At 49.6% G+C, this 20,663-nt stretch overlaps 1 protein-coding gene across 3 annotated transcripts in view; it reads right to left on the reverse strand.

Annotated features, from left to right (window-relative positions):
* Window positions 1-7,401: 7,401 nt before the first annotated feature.
* Window positions 7,402-20,663, reverse strand: part of LOC118215510 (uveal autoantigen with coiled-coil domains and ankyrin repeats protein-like) — a 54,203-nt gene continuing 40,941 nt past the window's right edge. For 2 of the 3 annotated variants that reach the window (XM_035396391.1, XM_035396393.1), the window contains exons 10-19: window positions 19,531-19,581; window positions 18,927-19,034; window positions 18,292-18,324; window positions 17,210-17,311; window positions 16,417-16,447; window positions 16,195-16,244; window positions 12,632-15,232; window positions 11,929-12,081; window positions 10,001-10,066; window positions 7,402-9,411 (exon numbers count right to left, since the gene is read on the reverse strand). In XM_035396391.1, the coding sequence (XP_035252282.1) occupies window positions 9,340-9,411; window positions 10,001-10,066; window positions 11,929-12,081; window positions 12,632-15,232; window positions 16,195-16,244; window positions 16,417-16,447; window positions 17,210-17,311; window positions 18,292-18,324; window positions 18,927-19,034; window positions 19,531-19,581 (3,267 nt within the window). In that variant the 3' untranslated portion in view covers window positions 7,402-9,339. The remainder of the gene's footprint in view (window positions 9,412-10,000; window positions 10,067-11,928; window positions 12,082-12,631; window positions 15,233-16,194; window positions 16,245-16,416; window positions 16,448-17,209; window positions 17,312-18,291; window positions 18,325-18,926; window positions 19,035-19,530; window positions 19,582-20,663) is intronic. The other variant, XM_035396392.1, reaches the window with a different exon arrangement.

The raw sequence follows: 20,663 nt of genomic DNA on the forward strand, positions 1-20,663 counted from the left end.
GGACAACAGGCAGTTCAGCTGTTTCCTGGACAGCGGTGTGTCTTTGTGTCCTTAGTTCAAAGAAAAGGTCGAGAGTTGATTGTAGGTGCATTTGCACGTGGAGGCTGTTGCAGTGGTCACACAACATGGGGACCAAACAAGTGTAAAGCAGGTCATCATGAGGCTGAAAAATCTGAAAAAATCTATCAGCGACATCGCCAGAACAGTGGGTGTGGTCAAAATCAACTGCTTGCTACAATGATAAGAAGCAAGAGAGCACTGGTGAGCTCAGCTATAGCAAACGACCTGGGAGACCCCAGAAGACCACTATAGTGGATGACAAAAAAAAGGTATTTCTTCACAATTGAAATTATTCTAAGTATTGACCAGATCAAGAACACTCTCCAGGATGTAGGCTATAGATGTGTCAAAGATTATCATAAAGAGAACACTACACCAGCATAATCTCAGAGGGTTCACCACAGGATACAAATCACTAGTAAGCCTCAAGAACAGAACGGCCAGTTCTGGAACAAAGTCTTATGGACAGATCAGATGAGTATTAATCTGTACCAGAGTGACAGAAAGAGGAAAGCGTGGAGAATGAAAAGACCTGCTCATGATCCAAATCTGGTGATGTCTGTGGGTTGCAGATTTCAGTCACTGAATGCAAAGGATTTCCACTCAAGTACTAAAAATGACGACTTTAATTCAGATTACGTACATTTGTACAATGACTTTTGCTCCCCTAAAATGGGCAAACTATGTATACAATGGCTGTAACCCCTACAGGGATCACCTGATATGGATGTAAATATCCTCAGATTAATGCTGACAGTCTGCACTTTAACCCTCATATTCATTATTTCATTTCAAATCCAATACACTGCAGTACAGAGCCAAAACTACACAAATTGTGTCACGGTCCAAATACTTATGGATTGTATTGCATATCTTGATCACAACCTCCGCCTGGGGACAGGGGGGACACCGTGAAAGCAACCCAACGGAATGCAATTTGTGCACCAAATTTCCTGTGGAAATGAGAGACGAGTGCAGGCGTCACCCCACGTCTTCACCGCGGCCAGGGTGCGGACACGTGAGGCCAGGGCGTGCTGGAAAGGGCCTCGAAAAGCCCGGTCTACCTGCAGGACTTAAATCTATTCAAGAGACTGCAGCCAAACCTCGCCTTAGTTCTCAAAATGAAAGACAGACCCAGGGGAGAAGGAAGAGCCAGAGAGACTCACGCTCACACCTTGAGCAAGGGTTCAGAAAAACAACTCAATCTCAAACAGGCACGCTTCGACCCCCTCAGAAAGGCGCTCTCCAACTGCGTAGGCATCCTCTCCACACGAAACACCCCCCCCCCCCACCACCACTCCTTCACAGCATTGAAAGCAGATGGGGAAGAATCATGTTTCCTCCTCTTCCTTCATAAGCTGATCTCGATTATTTGAAGGAATTTTTTCAGAGTAAAGATTACCAAATGTGGCCGTCTCAGAAGGGAAGAAGAAGAAGAAGAAGAAGGAAAACACAAATGAAGGCAGATGTAGTTTTCCATTTTACAGGCTGTTTACGTCTAGGCAAATTCCTTCCCAAGAAGAGAGCAAGAAAGAGCAGGAGAGAGAGAGGGAGAGGGGGCGTGCTTTCATGTTTTTAATGGCACTGTAACTACAGACTTGTACAACGAGTGAATTTTCCAATACTAATGATCAACAGTTACTCTGCTCCGAGTTCACCTTGAAACGTGGGCCCAGAGCCCAGTCAGTAATTAGTTTGCCACTAACGTCTACTCCCGGGGGAACGTTTGGAACCATATTAAACCGTAACGCTTTTTCACCCCAGCACGGTCTACCAGCTGGATTTCCTCTGGAGGAATTATTTACAGGAAGTGCACAATCTGAGTCGAGCGGAGAGAGATGTGTTCAGCAGCCGAGTCGCACTGTTAATCTTTTCCTGTCCTGGAGCAGGGGACCTACACATTAACTCTGAGATTTCTTTGGCGTACGGCAGTGGCGTAGACAGGAATCCATTTGGGGGGCTGTTCCGAGTCCAGAATCGAGAAGTGGGTGAATGATTCCATGTAACTGTAATTTTCTGCTGGGGGGGGGGGGGGGGGTTGTTGGGTTCTTTGTGATCAATCGCCACATATTTCACACACCACTCCCTCCTCTTGGCTACTTCTCTGGCGTATGGAACAGTGTGAGCAGATGAACACAGAGTGATGCTTCCGTGCTCACGCTACCTGGCCTTCAGGTTGAGGGACAATGGCGGGGGTGCAAGGTTCATGTCCATCCTGTAACACCACACAAACATTTATCACACTTTCCCACAATTCCAGACTGCACCATCCGAGCATTCAGTTAGGGGCAGGAAAGTAAAGCTCCATGAAATGGGAGAAGCTATCATATGCTCACTGATGTGAACCAATCACTGTGTGCCGTGTGGAGAACAAACTCATTGTCAAAACGAAGTCTTTCTTGACAGCTAATTGTCTTTCTTGACAGAGATTGACAGCTAATTGCAGCTCTGCCTCATTACGTGGTTCATGAAACCTCAATTTCCCAGCACTAATTGAGACTCAGTTTCCAACACAATTACAGCACAGATCTGTTGTTTTGTTTGATCACAGCTCACAAAGCATCAAAAGAGCACTTGGTACATCAAGTCCTGATCATCAAGTAATTTCTGTTCCCACAGGCCTCCCACAGCTGGCTTTGGACCTAAAAACAGGTGAATGTGATTTTCTACCCACATTATGACATTGGTTAACCGATTAAATGCAGAAGGACTAAAGCTTCCTGTCCCAAAGCCAAAAAGGGATAGGCAATAAGATACTTTTCAGTGCAATATGGCTAAATGTTTTTTATGGAACTCTGTCAAGCTTAAACAAATAAACAATGTGTTATCATTTGTACAATAAAAATTAAAACAGAAAATACCCCTTCAATTCACTAATACCAATATCCTCATGCAGTAAAGATATTCAGAGTTGAAATAGTTTGTTCAAGGATATTAAGATATTAAGTTCTTTCTCTGCAGGGGTATACTGTCAAGAGATACACACTGTGACAAGTTAATCTATAGCAGGACACTACGCAAAAACAAGCAGTGAACGGCTATTACCAGCATAGTGTCATTTTCACAGCAATTAGTGCAACTGCACCATCTGGTGGATGTTTATATTTACTGCACAGAGACAACAACGGCTAGATATTAGAACAGAGTACGGGGAAGCTTCCATCACTAGGTCAGCCAGTAATAATTCAACTGAAAGTCTCTCCATCCATCCATATATCTCATATGCATTTGTTTATTTAAGAGTTTAGGCCTCATCATCCACCCTTCAGGAAAGACACCAGAGCTTGGACAGGTCCTGGCCAGAGCTGGTATGTACACACCTTCAACCAAGTTGTATCTACCTACACAGCATTGCATAATACAGACAAAATACAAGACATTATACTCCTTCCAGTCAGTCTAAATGGAGACTTCATGAGGTCCCATCCTTTGCCTTTAAGACAGGGCCCTTCCACACTGGTGTCTGCAGTGTTTCCAGGGCCCAGGCCAGCCTGTCCACAGGTTTATCCTGTTTAACCGCGGACATGGCGGACGTGTCAACCCTAAGCAGACATGTGAAAATGGGGCCGATTTTCCACACAGGCTTGGAGGTTATTAGGCAGTTGGGCAGCGAGGGGAGGGAGTCACATCTGTTTCTTGGTAGGCCATTGAGAAGAGGGAAAAAAGAAGAAAAAGAGTGGATACGCTCTGCATTAGCGGTTAACCAAGAGCTAATGAGGGGAAAAAAGGAAAAACACTGAGCTCAAATGAAACCATTTAGCACGCAGCATATATAGTGCGCTTATTGCGTTTCTAAGGAAAGATACATCTTTTGAATTAGCCCCCACGTGTGATTATAGTAAGGCTCAAGGCCAGTTTTGCGTCTAAATCAAAAACCACAGACTTCAAAATATCTGCTGCGCAGCTGTATGTGCGTGTGTTTCTGTGCCGTTCACCAACTCATGTCTACAGCCAAAGGGATTGTTTGTGTTTGTACAGACCTCTACCATTCCATCTTTATGTACACACCCACATAATGGAGTTTGGTCCGGCTACAGTTGGTCCAGTTAGAACACAGCCCCCTGGCCCGGGCACTTCAGAGCCAGCTCCCCTGCTGCGTTTTGGCCTCTAATCTGCACCTCCATTCCTGCCCTCCCCACCACCTCCTTCCCCCTCCCTCCCTCCCCTGCTCCACTAAGTCCTGGGAAATTAAAGAGGCCTCCAGCCCCCGTCTCCCACAGGCTGTCCCAGGTGTGCGAATCACAGGTCAGCCCAGGATCAGAGACTCGCTGGGAAGCAAAGGCAGGGAATGGGGGGCGGGTGGGGGAGACATGCTGAAGCCATCCAGCTCAAATCAGCACCATGTGTTCTCCAGAGCCTTATTATCCTATAAATGAACTTTATTGAGGCAACAAAGTGTTTTGACTCTGCAAAAACATTAAAGAGCTGCAGAGGCCAGGAGAAGCCCAACCCTGGGGGACTAATGAGAGAGGGCAAGCACAGCGCTGTCTGCACACTGGCTAATGGCCTATTACTAACAGAGATGCGTGTGACATCCCAAAGAGGAAACAGAGAAGGCAGCAACCTCTAAACTGACCCAACCAAGAGGGAGAAAGAGAAGAAGAAAAACACAGGAGAAACAGGAACGGAGCCAACAACAAAAAAACGATTTGTGTGACAAGTGGACAGGTCTACAGCCGCAGTGTGTGTAATAAAGTGCAGCTGTTTTATGAATCAGAGAGGGGGTGGAGCCACTGTATCAGGGGTGATTGAGTCAGCAGTGTAGTGGCTGACTACTGATGGTAGAAGGGGTGGGGGCAGGCAGGGTAGAGTCAGACATTAACTTGAAAACAACTAAAGAGTTGGTGGAGTCTACAGCAACCCAGGTTACTGAATTTGGGGTGGTCACACACACGCTGCAGTATATTGCTAAGCAGTGGGTGGAGCCAGCTGCTAAGTGTTAAATCCTGAGGCTTGACAGCTAAAGCACTTTGGTGACAATGCACGGCGTAGGGGGTGGAGCTAGTGACAGAGTTCTGAGGGTGGGTGGAGTCAGGGGGGAGTGGGGGCCTTATGGAAGTGCTCTTGAGTGAGGTCACAAACCACATACAAGAGCCTGGAGCGGGTCAGCGGCTGTTACTGGCTTTCCTTTTAGGGGGTTGTTAAAGGCCGTCCACGCTCTGTGATCCTTAAGGAGATGATGAATGTTTTGAGAAAAACCAAGAGGAGACATCTGTTCCTGGTTATGGGACTGGAAATCAGATTAAAGGGAAATCTCCAAACAGGCTCAATTGTATTTGCCATAATTGCAGGGAACAGCTTACACAGAGAAGACCACAAATGACAGGGTAATAAAATTGAAAAAAATAATAAAATTTAAAACCCCATGCTTTTTGGCTCTCACTCCAATTAAATAAGTCAGGAGCTGTATTAATTACATGTGGGTTTGGGGGGAGGGGGGTGGCTGGGGGGTAACAATATTACAAATTGAGGAGAAGGGGTAGCTGGCCAGTCTTCAAAGTTAAGGCTGTATTAGGTTTCTGTACTATATGAAAACACTTGTACTGGCGGCAACTCGAACATGTGTCCCACGAAACGCTCTTACCATGCCAAAGCCCTCGTTTTACACGCACGCACAATTTAACAATGTTGAAGCTGGGCATAAACCACAAAGAAAGAAACTGACATGATTATAAATCACCAGGAGAGAGAGAGATATACAGGTGCCTGTGTAAATGCGGGGCTTTGTGGTTTCCCCAAGAGGCTTTCTTAAATTTGCGCCCTCTCCCTCCCTTCTTTCGTCTACAGCGACCACTCAAACATGCCCAGCCAGCCTGAGGTCCCGCGAAGGCTCAGCGGCAGAGCGCGTGTCGCTTTTGAGAAGTCTGGCGTCTCAACCCCCAGGTCTGAGGGATTCCGAATAAATAAATCTCTTCAGGAAAACAAAAGTACAAATCAAAAAGCACAATAAACGAAGCGAGGATGAAAGAGAAAGTTCTGTGCCAGCGACACACTCTCATTCCTCTTTAGATTGTGTTTAAAATGAAAGCACATGTGCACGGCCCCCTCGCTGCAAGGGCGGCGGCGAGACGCAATCCAGGTGTTTGGAGAACTTAGCCTACCGACGAACCCCTCCGCTCAAATCCACCCCCAGCTCCGCCTCCATCCCGGGTGCTCCTTTTCGCTCCCTTACGGTTCTAGCAACAAACGATCGCCAAACCCGGTTCACGATCGGGAAGCGTAGGCCGACGCCAACTGTTCCCACTGTACGCTGTGTAAGCCGACACATCACAAAAACCATGAAGTCATCTGCAGGCAGTTCACAGACATTTCTTGAAAATGCAACCAAATTGCAAACGTGAAATATCCATCTTGCCTGATTTGTTTGGCAACGTCTGCTTTATTAGCCCACATAAAAGCGGAATGTATTGAATGGCTCGGGATAAAAGCACTATTTGTTTTCGGAGCGAGTTCAACCTTTCACCTGCTTGGAGTGTTTCAACATTCTTTAAACCCTTCTGGAAAATTCAACACAACTTCTAAGAAAGTGGTATGAACAAGCAGTGAATAACTTAGGGATATATGGGGAAAAAAAACAACAAAACAAAACAATTTAGTTCAATTTTTAACTGGGGAAAGTGGCATTACCTACTTGACAAAATCACAATTATTCTGCTGAATTTACTATCCATTGATTTTGACAACGCAAACACAAACTTTATGCCATGTTCAAAAATAGCTGGTAAATGCAAAAAATAATCATTTAAAATATATTTTTTAAATGGAAAGTATAGCTTTTCCCGACAATTCAACCATTGCATTAAACATGCACAGTGTAGATCTATCACACTGCTCAGGAAGCACTTTTATACCAATGCTGCATTTCACAATTTCGATTTTATCTGCGGCCAGTGGAAATATAACCGTAGATACGGTATGATATACAGCTACGCTGCTGCAGCTGTGCAGCAGACGCGCGTCACACTTCCTCCATCAGCGCAGATAAAAGGGCGCAACGCTTTAATGGCACCCCGGCCCGTAATGGAGGAACTCATCCGGAGTGCACATCAGCACGCTTTGATGCCCTGCCTCAGTGGAAACAGCAGCAGATGGATTCAGAGCAACTGCGTGGAACACGAGCGAGCGGCAGCCGTCACAAAAAGGTCTCGTGTCCTATCTCATCTCCTCTCCCCGTCCCCTCCCCTCCCCTCCCCTCATCCCTTCCTCTCACTTCTTCTGTTCTTCAGTGTGTTTTCTCTCTTTTCAGTGAAGAAGCAGCCCTTTCTCTCCCTTGATTCCTGATGTGGGTTACAGACGCGCGCGTGTGCACACCAGTGGCCAGAAATGGAGCACGAGGAGGCATTTCTATATAGGCACTTTATTAAATGTTGGTACCACTAATTTGCAAAAGAAAAAATAAACAGGAAAAAAACAAAATAAAATAAATCCTTGCTTTAAAAAAACGTTTACCAATAAGTAATTTGATACAGGAGAACTGCATAGCTATAATTTCTTTCTAGTGATTTTAGGTTAAAATAAAATCAAAATTTATATTTGTTTTTCTCCAGTCTTAAATATTACAGTAGCATTGAAGAAGCAAAAGTCAGTTGATGGATTTAATAATTAATCATTTTTAGGCAATTATTGAATAGCTTTCATTCTTGGGAAAATAAAGTCAGATAACTTAGTTGTTACTTGTTAATCTACATCTCATTAGTGTACTTCTTACTATATAGAGGGAGATAAAACTTATTTCCAATAGTAGTACATTACACATCACCAACAAGTGTTTTTCTACCCTACTCCAGTCCTGCTGAATATTATCATAACATAGTTGTTTATCAATCAAAAGTATTACAAAGCCATTATTGAAAAAATATATCTGTGTAAATTAACTCTAAGCTCTTCTCATTAACCAGAAAACATTGAGCTAGTGAAATTACACAGGGAACTTGGCCTGCCAAGTCACACCACAAGGGGGCAGCCTTGTCCCAGTTTCTCAGGCAGGGTTTGAACTAAGGGCTCTGTCGCTGAGCACGGGAGAGGGAGCTCGACCCCCCTCTCCCTCTGGGACGCCTCGCCCCGCGACCCCGAAGACCAGACCTGCAGTCCCATGGGATTCAGTGACTTAGGGCGCTCTGCGCTGTGAGGACAGACAGTGTAAAACCCAGCCCCCGCACCAGCGCAACCAAGGCGGAGCTGGGGCGAAGCAGGTCACGTGACCTGCGCAGCGCGTTCGTAAGGAGTCCGGCTCCCTCGGTGCAGCGGGGCGCGCCTGCGGGGCTGATGGAGTGCGTGAGTGAAGTGCGTCTTCTCAGGGACCGACGTGGCCTGGCAGCGAGGGAAGCAAAGCATGCTGGGCCTATAAGGATACTGTGCCTCAACCGAACAGCACAGCAGAGTCATACAGGCACGTACTACAACTGCAAGGACACAACTCAGGTTAATAAATATCACATTTAAAAACCGCCACCCACCCTTAAACCTACAACCTTCTGGTTTTCAATCCAGCATCCGCCTGGTCATGCCAAGCCGCCTGCCATCTCCACAGACAACAACGAGCACACCGGATGGTGGTGGAAGAGCAGCACTTGGGACGTTAGGAACGTGACCCACAGTGCACAGAGCGCACATCCCCTTCACTACACCTCAGTGCTGTTTAAGATGTGACCCAGAGACAAATTTCCAATGGGCGCCAGCACGCCTCAGTGAAGCCCCAGAGACATTTACACTTCCTTCCTCCCAACCAGACACGCTGGAAAAGCAGAGACAAAAACCCTCTCAGTGCTTCTGAGACATCAGACTTCCAGTTGCCATAGTCTGCAACATTCTGTATCAAACACCCTGGATGAAGCAAACCATTTTCAGTGCAATTCTCAACACAAGGGGAAAAAACACGACAAAACAGTGATCTCAACATGCAGTCAACCATGGCCCAGTGAAATTGAAAATTCTGACCAGTTCCAAAGATATATTAATGTCCTTTTAAGGAACATATGAGACTGCATCCAGGGACTTGATCAGCATCCACTTCATCCACAAAAAACCCAGCATTCCCGGTTTTAATGTTAAAGTATGAGCATGGTCATAACTCATCCAAATGCACAATAATAATTTAAATCAGGTGAATGAGAACGTGTTTTTAGAGGCTGAAGTGGATGCTTAGTTGAACAGAGGAACAGAGGGCCCGAGGATGTTTCTTCATCACTGAGATGAGGAAGGCGAGATTTCATGGGGGGGGGGGGGTTTCCAGTGGCTGTTCTTCGATGATGGCGGTATTGGCATGGCGTTGGGGGGGTGCTAGCAGACCAGCTCCTGTCTCATCCGGATGATCTGCAGCAAGGCGGCTTGGACGTCCTCATCCATGTGGCCCTACAGGAAACAGCAGAGCACAGCACACACTTACAGGAGCCCTGCTGCTCACAGACACGGAGGACAGCTTATCCCTCTCCTCCTGGCATTCAGCCGCATTCACTCTCTCCACCCAAACACAGCCCACTGCAGCCAGAAGCCCCACGGGCCCACAAGCACACAGGCCAACGCACAGCCGGCTCTACAGTCACCCAGAGGTGGGCGGGTATCGGCTGTCTCATCCCAAACCCTGATTGGCCTATTGGGAGCCAGTAAGGTCCTCCCGCTGAGCTGCACATGAAGAGTCTTCCTCTGACTCACGTCTGTGCGAGCGCGGCGTGTGTACTGCAGGGGGTAAGAAGTGGCGGCTGACATGGCGTGAGCCGGAGGAGAGCACACGCTTGTCTGCGCTCGCCTGCATCAAGAGCGGAGGCTGTGGCAGTGAGCGTGACAGACACAGGCGGGCATGTTAAATTGGGCAGAAAAGGGGAAAAGCACAAAAAAAACTAACAAAAAAAATCAAATAGCACCTGAGAACATGCTCATAAAAAGCACACAAAAGCATGAGCGCAGACGCACGCACACACACACACACACACACACACAGTACCTGCGCTGCACTGAGGAGATGAGTCCTGTAGATGGAGACCACCTCTCTGTGCTGCCTCTCAGCATCCTGTTTAAAAGCGGAGAGCGTGTCAGACAGCAGTGTGGAGGACAGGCAGAGGAGACCGGAGCTTTCCAACATCACATCAACCCGCCAGACTCAATTACAGTCAGAACTGCACTTCAGAATCCCACACGCACACGTACGCGCACTCAAGCACGCACACACATAGGCACACCCACACATGCAAATACGCACACACACGTGCACACACACACGCACGCGCACGTACATACACACACACACACATACACACGCGCACACACACTGACACACACACAGCCAACTAAGAAATGTGCGCATTTAAGAAAGCTTACGGAGACAATTTAATCAAAACTTTAATGCCAACGTTTAGCATTTAGAGAAAGAAGAGGGTTGACATTATGCTACTCTTAATTTCTCCACCTCCCACAGCTATAATTTTAAGGAAATACTGTGAACAATTCAACCAATAAGAACGAGGAACTTTCTCTTTTTCATTTCATGTCAGAGTGAACATTTGAAGGGTGGAAAGAACAAGGAACAAAAAAACCAAAGAAATGACCTCATCATCTCCTCCGCTGTGTCTGCTGAGCCGTGTTACTCTGCTTGAGCGTGAAGCCCAATCCCCCTTTGCTAAAGCACACAGAGTCAACATTTTCTCACACAGAGCATCGCAAAAGAGCGTGTGACTGACCTTCTGGTTTCAGCATCAGTGGGTGAGGATTTGCCATTGTCTGTACATGCAGTACTTAGGCACACTCACTAGATAAATGACAGTGTAGACAACAGCTGACAGCTATATGACCCTATACACTACAGACAGACCACCTGCAGGAATTTTAAATTAATACGGCTACATTTCATTTTGAAATATTTTCAATGTAATATTTTCCTCTGTGAGAAGCCTATTGTTTTTGAGACTGAAGTGGAAAGAGAGCTTAATATGTCCCAAAGCAGCGATTATCACTTTGTATGCCCATAACAGAACTGCATAAATACATGGGGATTTCAGGGTAAGTCCTCGGGCTGCTGAGTGTTGATGGGATTTGTAGTGTAAACAAAGCTAGGCGATTACACAAGAAGGAGAAGGTCGAGTTGTGACAAGTGGGGGAAAGCCTGGGAAAAAATGTAATCAACAATTAACGTGATGTTTAAAACGTTTAAAGAACTGATTCTCGACATTCTCAGCAGTGCACCATGGTGCACTCACAGAGCTGGGAGCACAGGGGAGAATCTGAAGACTTAAAGGCCTCCCTGTAAGCTGACTACGTAGAAGCACCAATAACCCGACTTCAGGCCAGAAGTGCCTCCTGCCTCCGGGCCCCACTAAGCAGTCCAGGGTCAGTTCACCCTGCATGCCACGCTGCCCACAGCTGATCCAGGATCAGAGCTCTGACCACCCGGAAGCCTCAGCCTCTCACACTCTCTCACACGCACACATGCACACACACGGCTCTCTCTCTCTCACACACACACACACACACACGGCTCTCTCTCTCTCACACACACACAGACACACAGCTCTGTCACTCACACACACGGCTCTCTCTCACACACACACACACACACACACACACAGCTCTGTCACTCACACACACGGCTCTCTCTCTCTCACACACACACACACACACAGCTCTGTCACTCACACACACGGCTCTCTCTCTCACACACACACACAGCTCTGTCACTCACACACACGGCTCTCTCTCTCTCACACACGCACACACACACAGCTCTGTCACTCACACACACGGCTCTCTCTCTCTCACACACACACACACACACACACACACGGCTCTCTCTCACACACACACACACACACACACACACACACACACACACACACAGCTCTGTCACTCACACACACGGCTCTCGCAGTCCGTACTCACAGCCAGCTGTTGCTGCAGGCTCTTGACCTGGGCCTGGAGTGTGTCGATGTGCTGGGTCTGCCGCTTGCTGGGCGCGGTGCCAGCGTAGGCCAGCTGGGACAGGCCGTTTAGGGCCTGCTTCAGCCGCTCCACGTCCGTCAGCAGCTCTGTGATCTGCGCCATAAACACAGCTGCTTCAGGCCCACGCGTCAGCCACAGCCCCCAGACAGCCCCCCACAGAGGACCTCCCCAAAAAAGTATCAAACACACAGTCTGCACCGGCCCGGCTCTCCATGCAAGGGCATAACTTCTAACTGGCCTTAACTTCAGGGCATATTTCAGAATGAAAAACACAGCAAATGTGGAACTGAGGAGTGAATGTTAATGGCTGTTTAAGAGGTGCAAAGGCCAACGTCTACTTACGAAGCCCTTATTAAAAATCACAGAACAGTAACTTGCCTGGTATGTGCTGTCTTTTACTGCTTTATAAGCGATTGTTAGCTTTTGAACAACCAAAGCACCAATAACTTACTTTTATTATTGTCCTTTTTTGAACTTAAATTTTTTCACAACCTGCTACCTACTTTCTGATATTCTGAATTCTAAGCATCAGAGAAGCACCCGAACGGAGAACAGGTTTCACCACTCCCTGGAGCCACAGGCTTGTTAAGGAAAGGGCAGGGAAATCGCATTTAACAATTGTGAGAACCGAAAGCACGTTTACCTTCTTATCTTTCTGTTCTGTCTGCGCAGAGGACATCTGGATCCTCTTCTGCAGGTCCCCGATGGTGCTGAGGGAGTCGTCGTACCTCCCCTTCAGCTCCCTGATCTCCCGCTCGATGGAGGTGCTCTTGACCTGCAGGGCCTCCATCTCTGCCCTGGCCCTGCCTTCTCCCTGCCGGGCTCGAGCTGCCTCCTCCTGCAGCTCCCCGCACTGCTCCTCCAGGCGAGTCAGACGCTCCGCCAGTGCCGTCGCCTCCTCCTCCAGCCTCCCTTTCTCCGCCCGCAGCTCCGCCACCTCCTCGGCCTCCCCGCGGCAGGCCTCCTCCATCGCCCGGGAGGCCAGGAGGAGCTCGGAGCGGAGGGCGGCCACCTCCTCGGCCCTCTTGGCGCCGCTCTCCTCCTCCTGCCTCAGGGCCACGCGCAGGCGGGCCACCTCCTTCTCCAGGGCCTCCTTGGCACGGGCATGCTCCGCCAGCAGGGTGGCGCCGTCGCTGCGGCCCTGCAGCTGGGCCTCCAGGGCGGCCACCCGGGCCGCCTCCCTCCCGTAGGCCTGGGCCGCCCTCTCGGCCTCCTCCCGGGCCAGCTGGATCTCCCCGCTCAGCGACTCCTTCATGGCCTCAAACTGCTCCACCAGCACGTACTCTGTCTCCAGCCTCAGCTGCAGGCTGTGCACCTCCGCCGTGCACTGGGCGCTGTGCTCCTCCAGATCCCTCTTCTGCTCCTCCACCTCCCGGAGCCTCTGCGAGAGCTCCTCCGTCTGCGACCTGTGCGCCTCCTCCGCCTCCCGCAGCTTCTGCGCCGACACCATCTCCACCTTCAGCTTCTCCTTCTCCTGCTTGTGACGTTCTCCCTCCACCTTCACGTGACCGTACTTCTCCATCGCCTCCTCCAGCTGTCCCGTCAGCTCCTTCAGCGCCGCCTCGTAGGACCTCTCCTTCTCCTCCACGACGCTCGCCGGGATGAACTTGGAGCTGATGGCCTCCTGTATGGTGTCCAGCTCCTTCTTCTGCTCCAGGATCTCCTGGTGGAGCTTGCGCGTCTCCTCCTGGGCTAAGCGGCAGGCGGCGGCCGCCTCCTTCTCCCGCGCCTCCGCCACGCTCAGAGCGCCGCCCAGCTGGCGCTTGGCCTCCACGTGCTCCTTCAGACTTACGTAGTCCTTCCCCAGGGTCGCCTCCACACCCTCAAGCTTTTCTTTCAACGTTGCGTTTCCCTCTCTCACTTTCCGCAGCTCCTCCTCGCGCTCCGCGCCCTCTCTCTCCATCTCGGACAGCCTGGCCCGGGCGCGGTCCAGAGCGGCGCTCAGCTCTGCCCTCGCCTGCTCGTACTCCTCCCTCTGGGCGCCCTCTCCCTTCACGCTCCCTCTCAGCGCGGCGTTCTCCGCCGCCGCCTCGCTCAGCTCCCTCTCCTTCTCCTCGCACCTCCTCCGCAGCTCCTCCAGCTGCGCCTCCAGCTCTGTGCTCCGAGCCGACAGCGCTCCCACCTCCCGCTCGAACCTCTCCGGGGGGACGTAGCTGGTCTGCAGGCGGGCCACGCTCTCGTTCAGCGTGCCCTTCTCCGCCCGCAGCCTCTGGAGCTCCGCCTCCGCCTGCTCCACCTTCCGCACCGCGCGCTCCAGCTCCGCCCTCAGCTCCTCCAGCGCCCGCGTGGCCTCCTCGTGGGCCTTGAGCGGCACGTACTGCGTCTGGAGCTTCCTGCTGTTCTCCTGCAGGAGCTGGGCCAGCCGCTTGTTCTCCTCCTCGCCCTCCTCCACCTCCAGGATCAGCGCCTGGCTCTTGGCCGTCACGTCCGCCAGCTTCTTCTTCAGCACGCCGTTCTGCTCCTCCAGGGCGGCGGTGGCGAGCTCGTGCTCGTGCAGCGGCACCGTGCCCCGCCCGTCCAGCTCCCTGTGGAGCGCGGCCACCTCCTCCAGCGCGCGGTCGTAGTCCTCCCGCAGCTCGGCCAGCAGCCGCTCCTTCTGGTCCACGGCGTTGGTCAGGAGGTTCTTCATGTTGTCGAACTTCTCCTTGGGCACGGCCGACGCCAGCCGGGCCTCGGCCTCCCTCGCGCCGAACGCGGCGGCCATCTCCTCCCGCTCCTCCCGGGCGCGGGCCAGCTCCCGCGAGAGCCGCTCCTCCTCCTTGGCCAGCCGGCCCTCGCTCTCCTTGTACTCCTCCAGGGCCTGCTCGCTCTGCTTCAGGTGGTTGCGCACGCGGCACACCTCTGCCGACGCGCCCTCGTACTTGGCCTTGACGTCCTGCAGCTGGGCCTTCAGGTCCTCGGCCAGCTGGCTGCTCAGGTGGTCCTTGACGGCCACCACGTGGGCCTGCAGCTGCTTCATCTTGGCCTCCGAGTCCAGCATGCGCTTCTGCACGTCTCCCAGCGCCTCCTCCAGCTCCCGCACCTGCCGGTCCGAGTCCCGCTTCTCTGCCTCGCGGCTCCGCCCCAGCTCCTCGCACTCCTGCTTCTTGAGCGCCAGCGCCCCCTGCAGCCTGCGCGCCTCCTCCTCGGCCGCCTCCTGCCTCCTCCTGGCCAGCTCCAGCTCCCTCCTCAGGGTGTCCGGCTCCCGGGTCAGCTCCAGGGGGCGGGACGCCGAGCGCGTGTGCCCATAGGCCGACTGAAGGACCTACAGCAGGGGAAGGGGGAGGAGCTTCAAAAGATCCGCCGCTCATCATGCGTTAGTCCCACATTTACATTTCACACACTGCCATATGTACAGGACCCGGATTCCCAATTACACTGATAACTTAAAGCTCTATGCTGACATGACAGCAGTCTGTTAAAAGAAGAATTTATTTTTACTGCTTTTGGAGTCATTCGAGTTCTTTAGCTCTTCAAAGTGGATTGTATCCTAATGTGCGAGGGACAGTTGCATAAAAGCACCACAGAAAACCAAAGACATGGGAGTGGGGAATGCATTAAAAAGCAAAACCAGATAATGACCTACGCTACTCTCCTATACTCCTACCGTGTCATAAAAATGAGTGGGAACGTGAAGACTCTTAAAGCATAATCCTGACGTGAGACTGTTATTGCAGTGGCAATCTGAAGCAGGACGTACGAAACGTGCAGCACACAGCTAGGATAGGCCCGCCCCCGGAGGCTTAATGCCACCCACCCCCATCCGCGTAATTCACACCCGCCACGGCACAGAGGCCACGCGCGGGGACATAAAAATCCATCAGCCGCAATACAAAGTCCATTTCAAACAATGAAAAACACCGGCGGGGAAACTAAATAAATCATTCATTTTTCAATTTCCTGCGGGACGGCGTGATGGTGGTCAGAGAGGAGAATCCCATCCCTCCAGCCCCACAGAGCTTAGCGTTTAGCTGACGCAGCACAGGCCCGGAGAGCCGCGTTTTACACTATAAAACTCCATATTCTCAGACTTTTTATTATCAATAAAACAAAGGGGTGCAGAAGGAAGATGATACAGAACGGCTTCCAAGGCCAGTAAATAAGGATGTCCTGAGTACTGCTGAGTGCTGATCCAGTAGAACCGCGCTTTCCGTCACGCTTCTCTGTAAATCTCAATAAAGCCGAAGTTAGCGGGTGGATGTGATGACTGCACACATGAAGGGCTACCTGTGCAGAGTCCAGGCTGTGCGACTGCTTCACCAGCACGCTGTCCTTTCCTGTGGGGGCGAAGCGATCAATCAACACCCCTGCATTTCAGAACAGCTTAAACAAAGTTCAGGCTCTTCTATTTGGAGCCCCTCTACGGCTTCATGCAAATTTAATGGATCCATATTGGAGAAGAAAAATCTGATTAAAAAGAAAGGAGGGGGAGAAAAGGCCTTTGCTCACCTTTAATAACAGACTGGCCCGAGTAATCCCCCTGTAATGAAGCAGAGACACTGGATTTGACACACTTTAATAATTGATCACTGAAGCAGCTTCAAACACGGTAAAAATCACAGACTCCCCTCACACCCATAATGTTAAAAAGCAATGCGGAAAGGCCTACTGTGTGAAACGTCCAGACAGTTCAGAAAAGGTCTCTTGCCAGTACTGTGGCTCAGCATAAAATAGACATGAGCTACACACATAAGGGGTTCAAACATAATTAAGACAGATTACTACAATGATTGGGAAGTGTTTTCCAAGGTTACCAAAGAAACTCATGAAACTGTCAAGGGCTTTTCAGGGCCAATTTTCAACATTTCATGATAAAAAGTGGTGACAGTTTTCCAATGGAAAATCTCACCTACAAACTGTACCCAGTATATCAAGGCAATCATGCATTTTGGATGATGTAACTGACTTCAGTTTTGGATCCTCTTTTAACAGGAGTTCAAAGCCAGCACCTCAATGCCTTCTGCGCAACATTCAATAACTACTTTTCCATCTTAAATGGAAAATACAAACAATAATTTGCCCTTGTCTGAAATTCTGTACAAAACAGACAAACTATACACAACATGTTCAGACATAACGGTAAAAAATAAATAACAAAATGATAAGTATAAGTAAAGTATAAATAATAATTAAATATTTGAATAATTATGAATTGTTTGCCCAGACGCGCAGGCCTGAGATCATACTGGCTCCTGCTCAGGCTGCTGCAGACGGTCCAAGGTGTGGGCAGGCGCTCGCTCACCATATGGCTCTTGAGCTGCACCTTGACCGTTTCCACGGCAGCCCGCGCACCCTCCTCCTTCTCCTTCTCCTTGGTCAGCAGCAGGAGCCTCAGCTGCTCCCTCTGAATCAAAGCAAGAGGCGCACGCTGAACGACAAGACCGGAGCCTGCCGCAGCTCCTGCTCTCACGCACACGCACATGCACTCTGTATGTTTAAGTATTTAATGATGACTCCAATTCCCAGAATCCCAATTCTCCCAGAAGTATACTGCATATGCACCAAGAAATAGTAAAAAAAAAAAAAAAAAAAATAGATAATTAAAACCTCATTCTTCCCCGAAAAAAAAACCCAAAAAAAAAAGTAGGCAAACTGCTCATTTGCGCAAACACCATAATTGACAGAAATGTTTGCAGGTGTGGATACAATTATATCCACCTCTGACGCTGGGAGCCACAAAGCTGGGTGAAACAGGAGGTAATTACAGACAAAAAAGAAATGCCAAGATGGCCGAGTGCTGTGTGGAACCGGGCCACTGGGAAGAAGAGGTCAATATCAAGGGCTTCCAGACGCTTTGGTGCACACAGACAGACATTATTCTCTCTGTAGTTGCCATGAATTCAAAACATTTCATCTCTTTGCTGTTCTCCGTTGGGGCAATTAAGCACGATAAGCCCTTGTACTCGATCAATCGTGGCATCTCCTGGATACACATTAAAAGACCCCTGGATATTACTGTGGCAAGATCATTCCCCTGCCCAGTTCTACCGAAGCTCCAGATTCTATTTTCAATGATTAGCACATACATCAATGTCAAAGTAGCAGGAAGCACATCAGGCATGCACGCAAGCTTCTTAACACAAGCTGGAACACTGCATACAGCACCACACTAATGGAATACATTAGCATCCAGAGACATGATGCAGAGGAAACATTGGAACAAAGTGGAATTACAGCATGATTCATGCCTTTAATAGCACACATACATACTTATGATATGCACGTACAAAGTTATCAAACCCTTCCAGGAAAAACACTATAAACAAAGAATGATGGCTACATTTAACCTTGGAATAATCTTGAGGTGTGGAACATCTTACATACCTCCTTCTGTATGTCCTCCACAGTCGACTTCTCCTACATAACAAAGTAAACATTGGTTTATCACAAAGGGTTTGTATCCCCTGCAAATCCTTCCATATCACACTGAATCTTTGCACTTTGTGTTCATATGTTATGTCCATACTGAGTGTGTGCACCATTATGTCTGTACAGGTGACTTAGTTGATACGCCTGTCTTAACGACTAATTGTATTTTTATTTATTTTTATTTTTCCATAGATTGCGTTGTTGCCGTTCTCGTTGTTAGTGTTAATCAGTTTAACCATCAGGGTCCAAGTTGAACTATGCGGTTGTTCCCTGTACTTGGACCGGTACTTCTCTCTAGGGTTTTCGTCATACTTGTTCCTGGTTATGGTTATACACTTTGTTGTACGTCGCTCTGGATAAGAGCGTCTGCCAAATGCCTGTAATGTAATGTAATGTACTGCAAGCGCGTCCTGCGTGTTGCTGTTGTATGGCGGTAATGAGTATCGGTGCTGAGTGTCCATCCTGCGTGTTCGTGCTGTATGGCGGGACTGTGTGTCTGTAGAGTGTCCATCCTGCGTGTTTGTGCTGTATGGCGGGACTGTGTGTCCGTACTGCGTGTCAGTGCTGAGCTCAGGGCCCTGCTCTCTCACCTGGCTGAGCTGCTGCTGCAGCTGATTGAGCTTCTCCAGCAGAGCCCTGTGTTCCTGGTGAAAGGAGCGCAGGGACTCCTGCTGGCTCTCGTTCTTCTTCTCCAAGTCCTGCAGCACACATTCAGCCAGCCAATCAAATCACAGTTTCAGGGCACTGTATTACTATCGCTTAGCTGACGCTTACCCAGAGCAGTGTGCAGTAGTGCCACTATTACAGCAGGCTGGACTAGTCTCATTATGGGGACCACCAGGGACAGAGCTAAAAGGGTAGCACAGGGAGAGCTGCCCTGGGCCCTAGCAGGTCCAGGGGGCAAATGGGGTGTGTGTATGTATGCATGTACACAAGGACAATGAGGCGGAGGGCCCCTTTACTTCACTTAACTGAACAATAGAGCTGGACACATCACAACCAACATCACATGCATTCCGGAGGAAGGGGTTCATTTCAGCAGATTTTGCTCTTCTGCGCCAAATTCAGCTACAGAACATATCGACTTATTCCTCTTCATAAAAGGGCATGAAGCGACTGTCCAAAAATAAAATCCTCCAAAGGGGAGAAAGCAGTCTGTGATTTTGTGTGGGTGTCGGACCGGTCTCCACTCACGTGTATAATCTGGTCCCTTGCACCGGCTCCAGCACTCAGGTCCACTGACTGCTGTGAAAAGAAGCGTTTTATTTGTATTGATTCCATCACTGCAGAGAGAGCGAGAGCGCTAGCATGTATCCCCTGAAGCACTGACCCAGTCTGGCAGATTACACGGAAGCAGGGCTCCCCAGTCTCACTCTGAGGCCCAGAGAGCAGCAGGGCTTTACTGCACCAAACCGGAACTACAGAAATAAGTTACCGAAAAGTTACTGGAGGAGTTTTTACAATAACAACCCCTGATACCCTTGAGGTGTCCTTCAATACAGCCTTACGAACACTAGGTGGCAGTAGTGACCAGCTGGATACAGTGGCCCAAGCACTCCCCTGTCTGCCACATGTGCTAGTGTAACAGCAGCAAGCCATCTGTGCCACAGAGGTGAGAGAAGACGACATCCAGAGTCAATACAGAAACGCATCATTTCTGTACGCTTTGGAATAAACAAGGGGTCATTTGAAATGAACCCTTTAAGTATGAGAACAACTGTTTGCACAGCTAAGCCATGACCCATTAAAACGTTCACTAACACAAATGTGCCTGCGGGACTGTGCAGGTTTTAAGAATGCGTGTTCCATCTTTGGTCTCCGGACAGGAAAGTGGGCGTACTGGATGAGGCAGGGAGAGAACAGGCACGCGGCCCATGTCCCACAGGGGGAGCTGAAGAGTTCCCAAAGTGCTCCATTAACATTCTGAGAGCAGTACTTCTGCAGGGAAAGCTGAATCTGTGTCCTTTCTCCCAGGCTAACCTTCACTTGCCCAGCCCTGGGGCTAGCACACATTTACCCTCCTGCTCAGAGTCCCTTGGGGGCCACCACCCTGCAGCCAGCCCAGAGGAGGAGGAGGAGGGGGGGGGGGGTGAAGATGTGTGAAAGCACAGAGTGTTAAAATATTCACTCCTAGATACATCAGCACTTCTATTTTATCAAATTCATCGCAGAGCCTGTCCTTAGATATTGTACTGCACAGCTCTTCCCTGGTGCTAAAGACCACGTGAAGCCATTTTCACCACAGGCAGTCACTGCACACAAAACAGCGCAAACCAACGATTTTTCTCCCACACGTAAACGCTCCTCCTCTATTCCGGTGAACGTGC

This window comes from Anguilla anguilla, chromosome 16, assembly GCF_013347855.1.
Source record: "Anguilla anguilla isolate fAngAng1 chromosome 16, fAngAng1.pri, whole genome shotgun sequence".
Classification (NCBI taxonomy): Eukaryota; Metazoa; Chordata; class Actinopteri; order Anguilliformes; family Anguillidae; genus Anguilla; species Anguilla anguilla.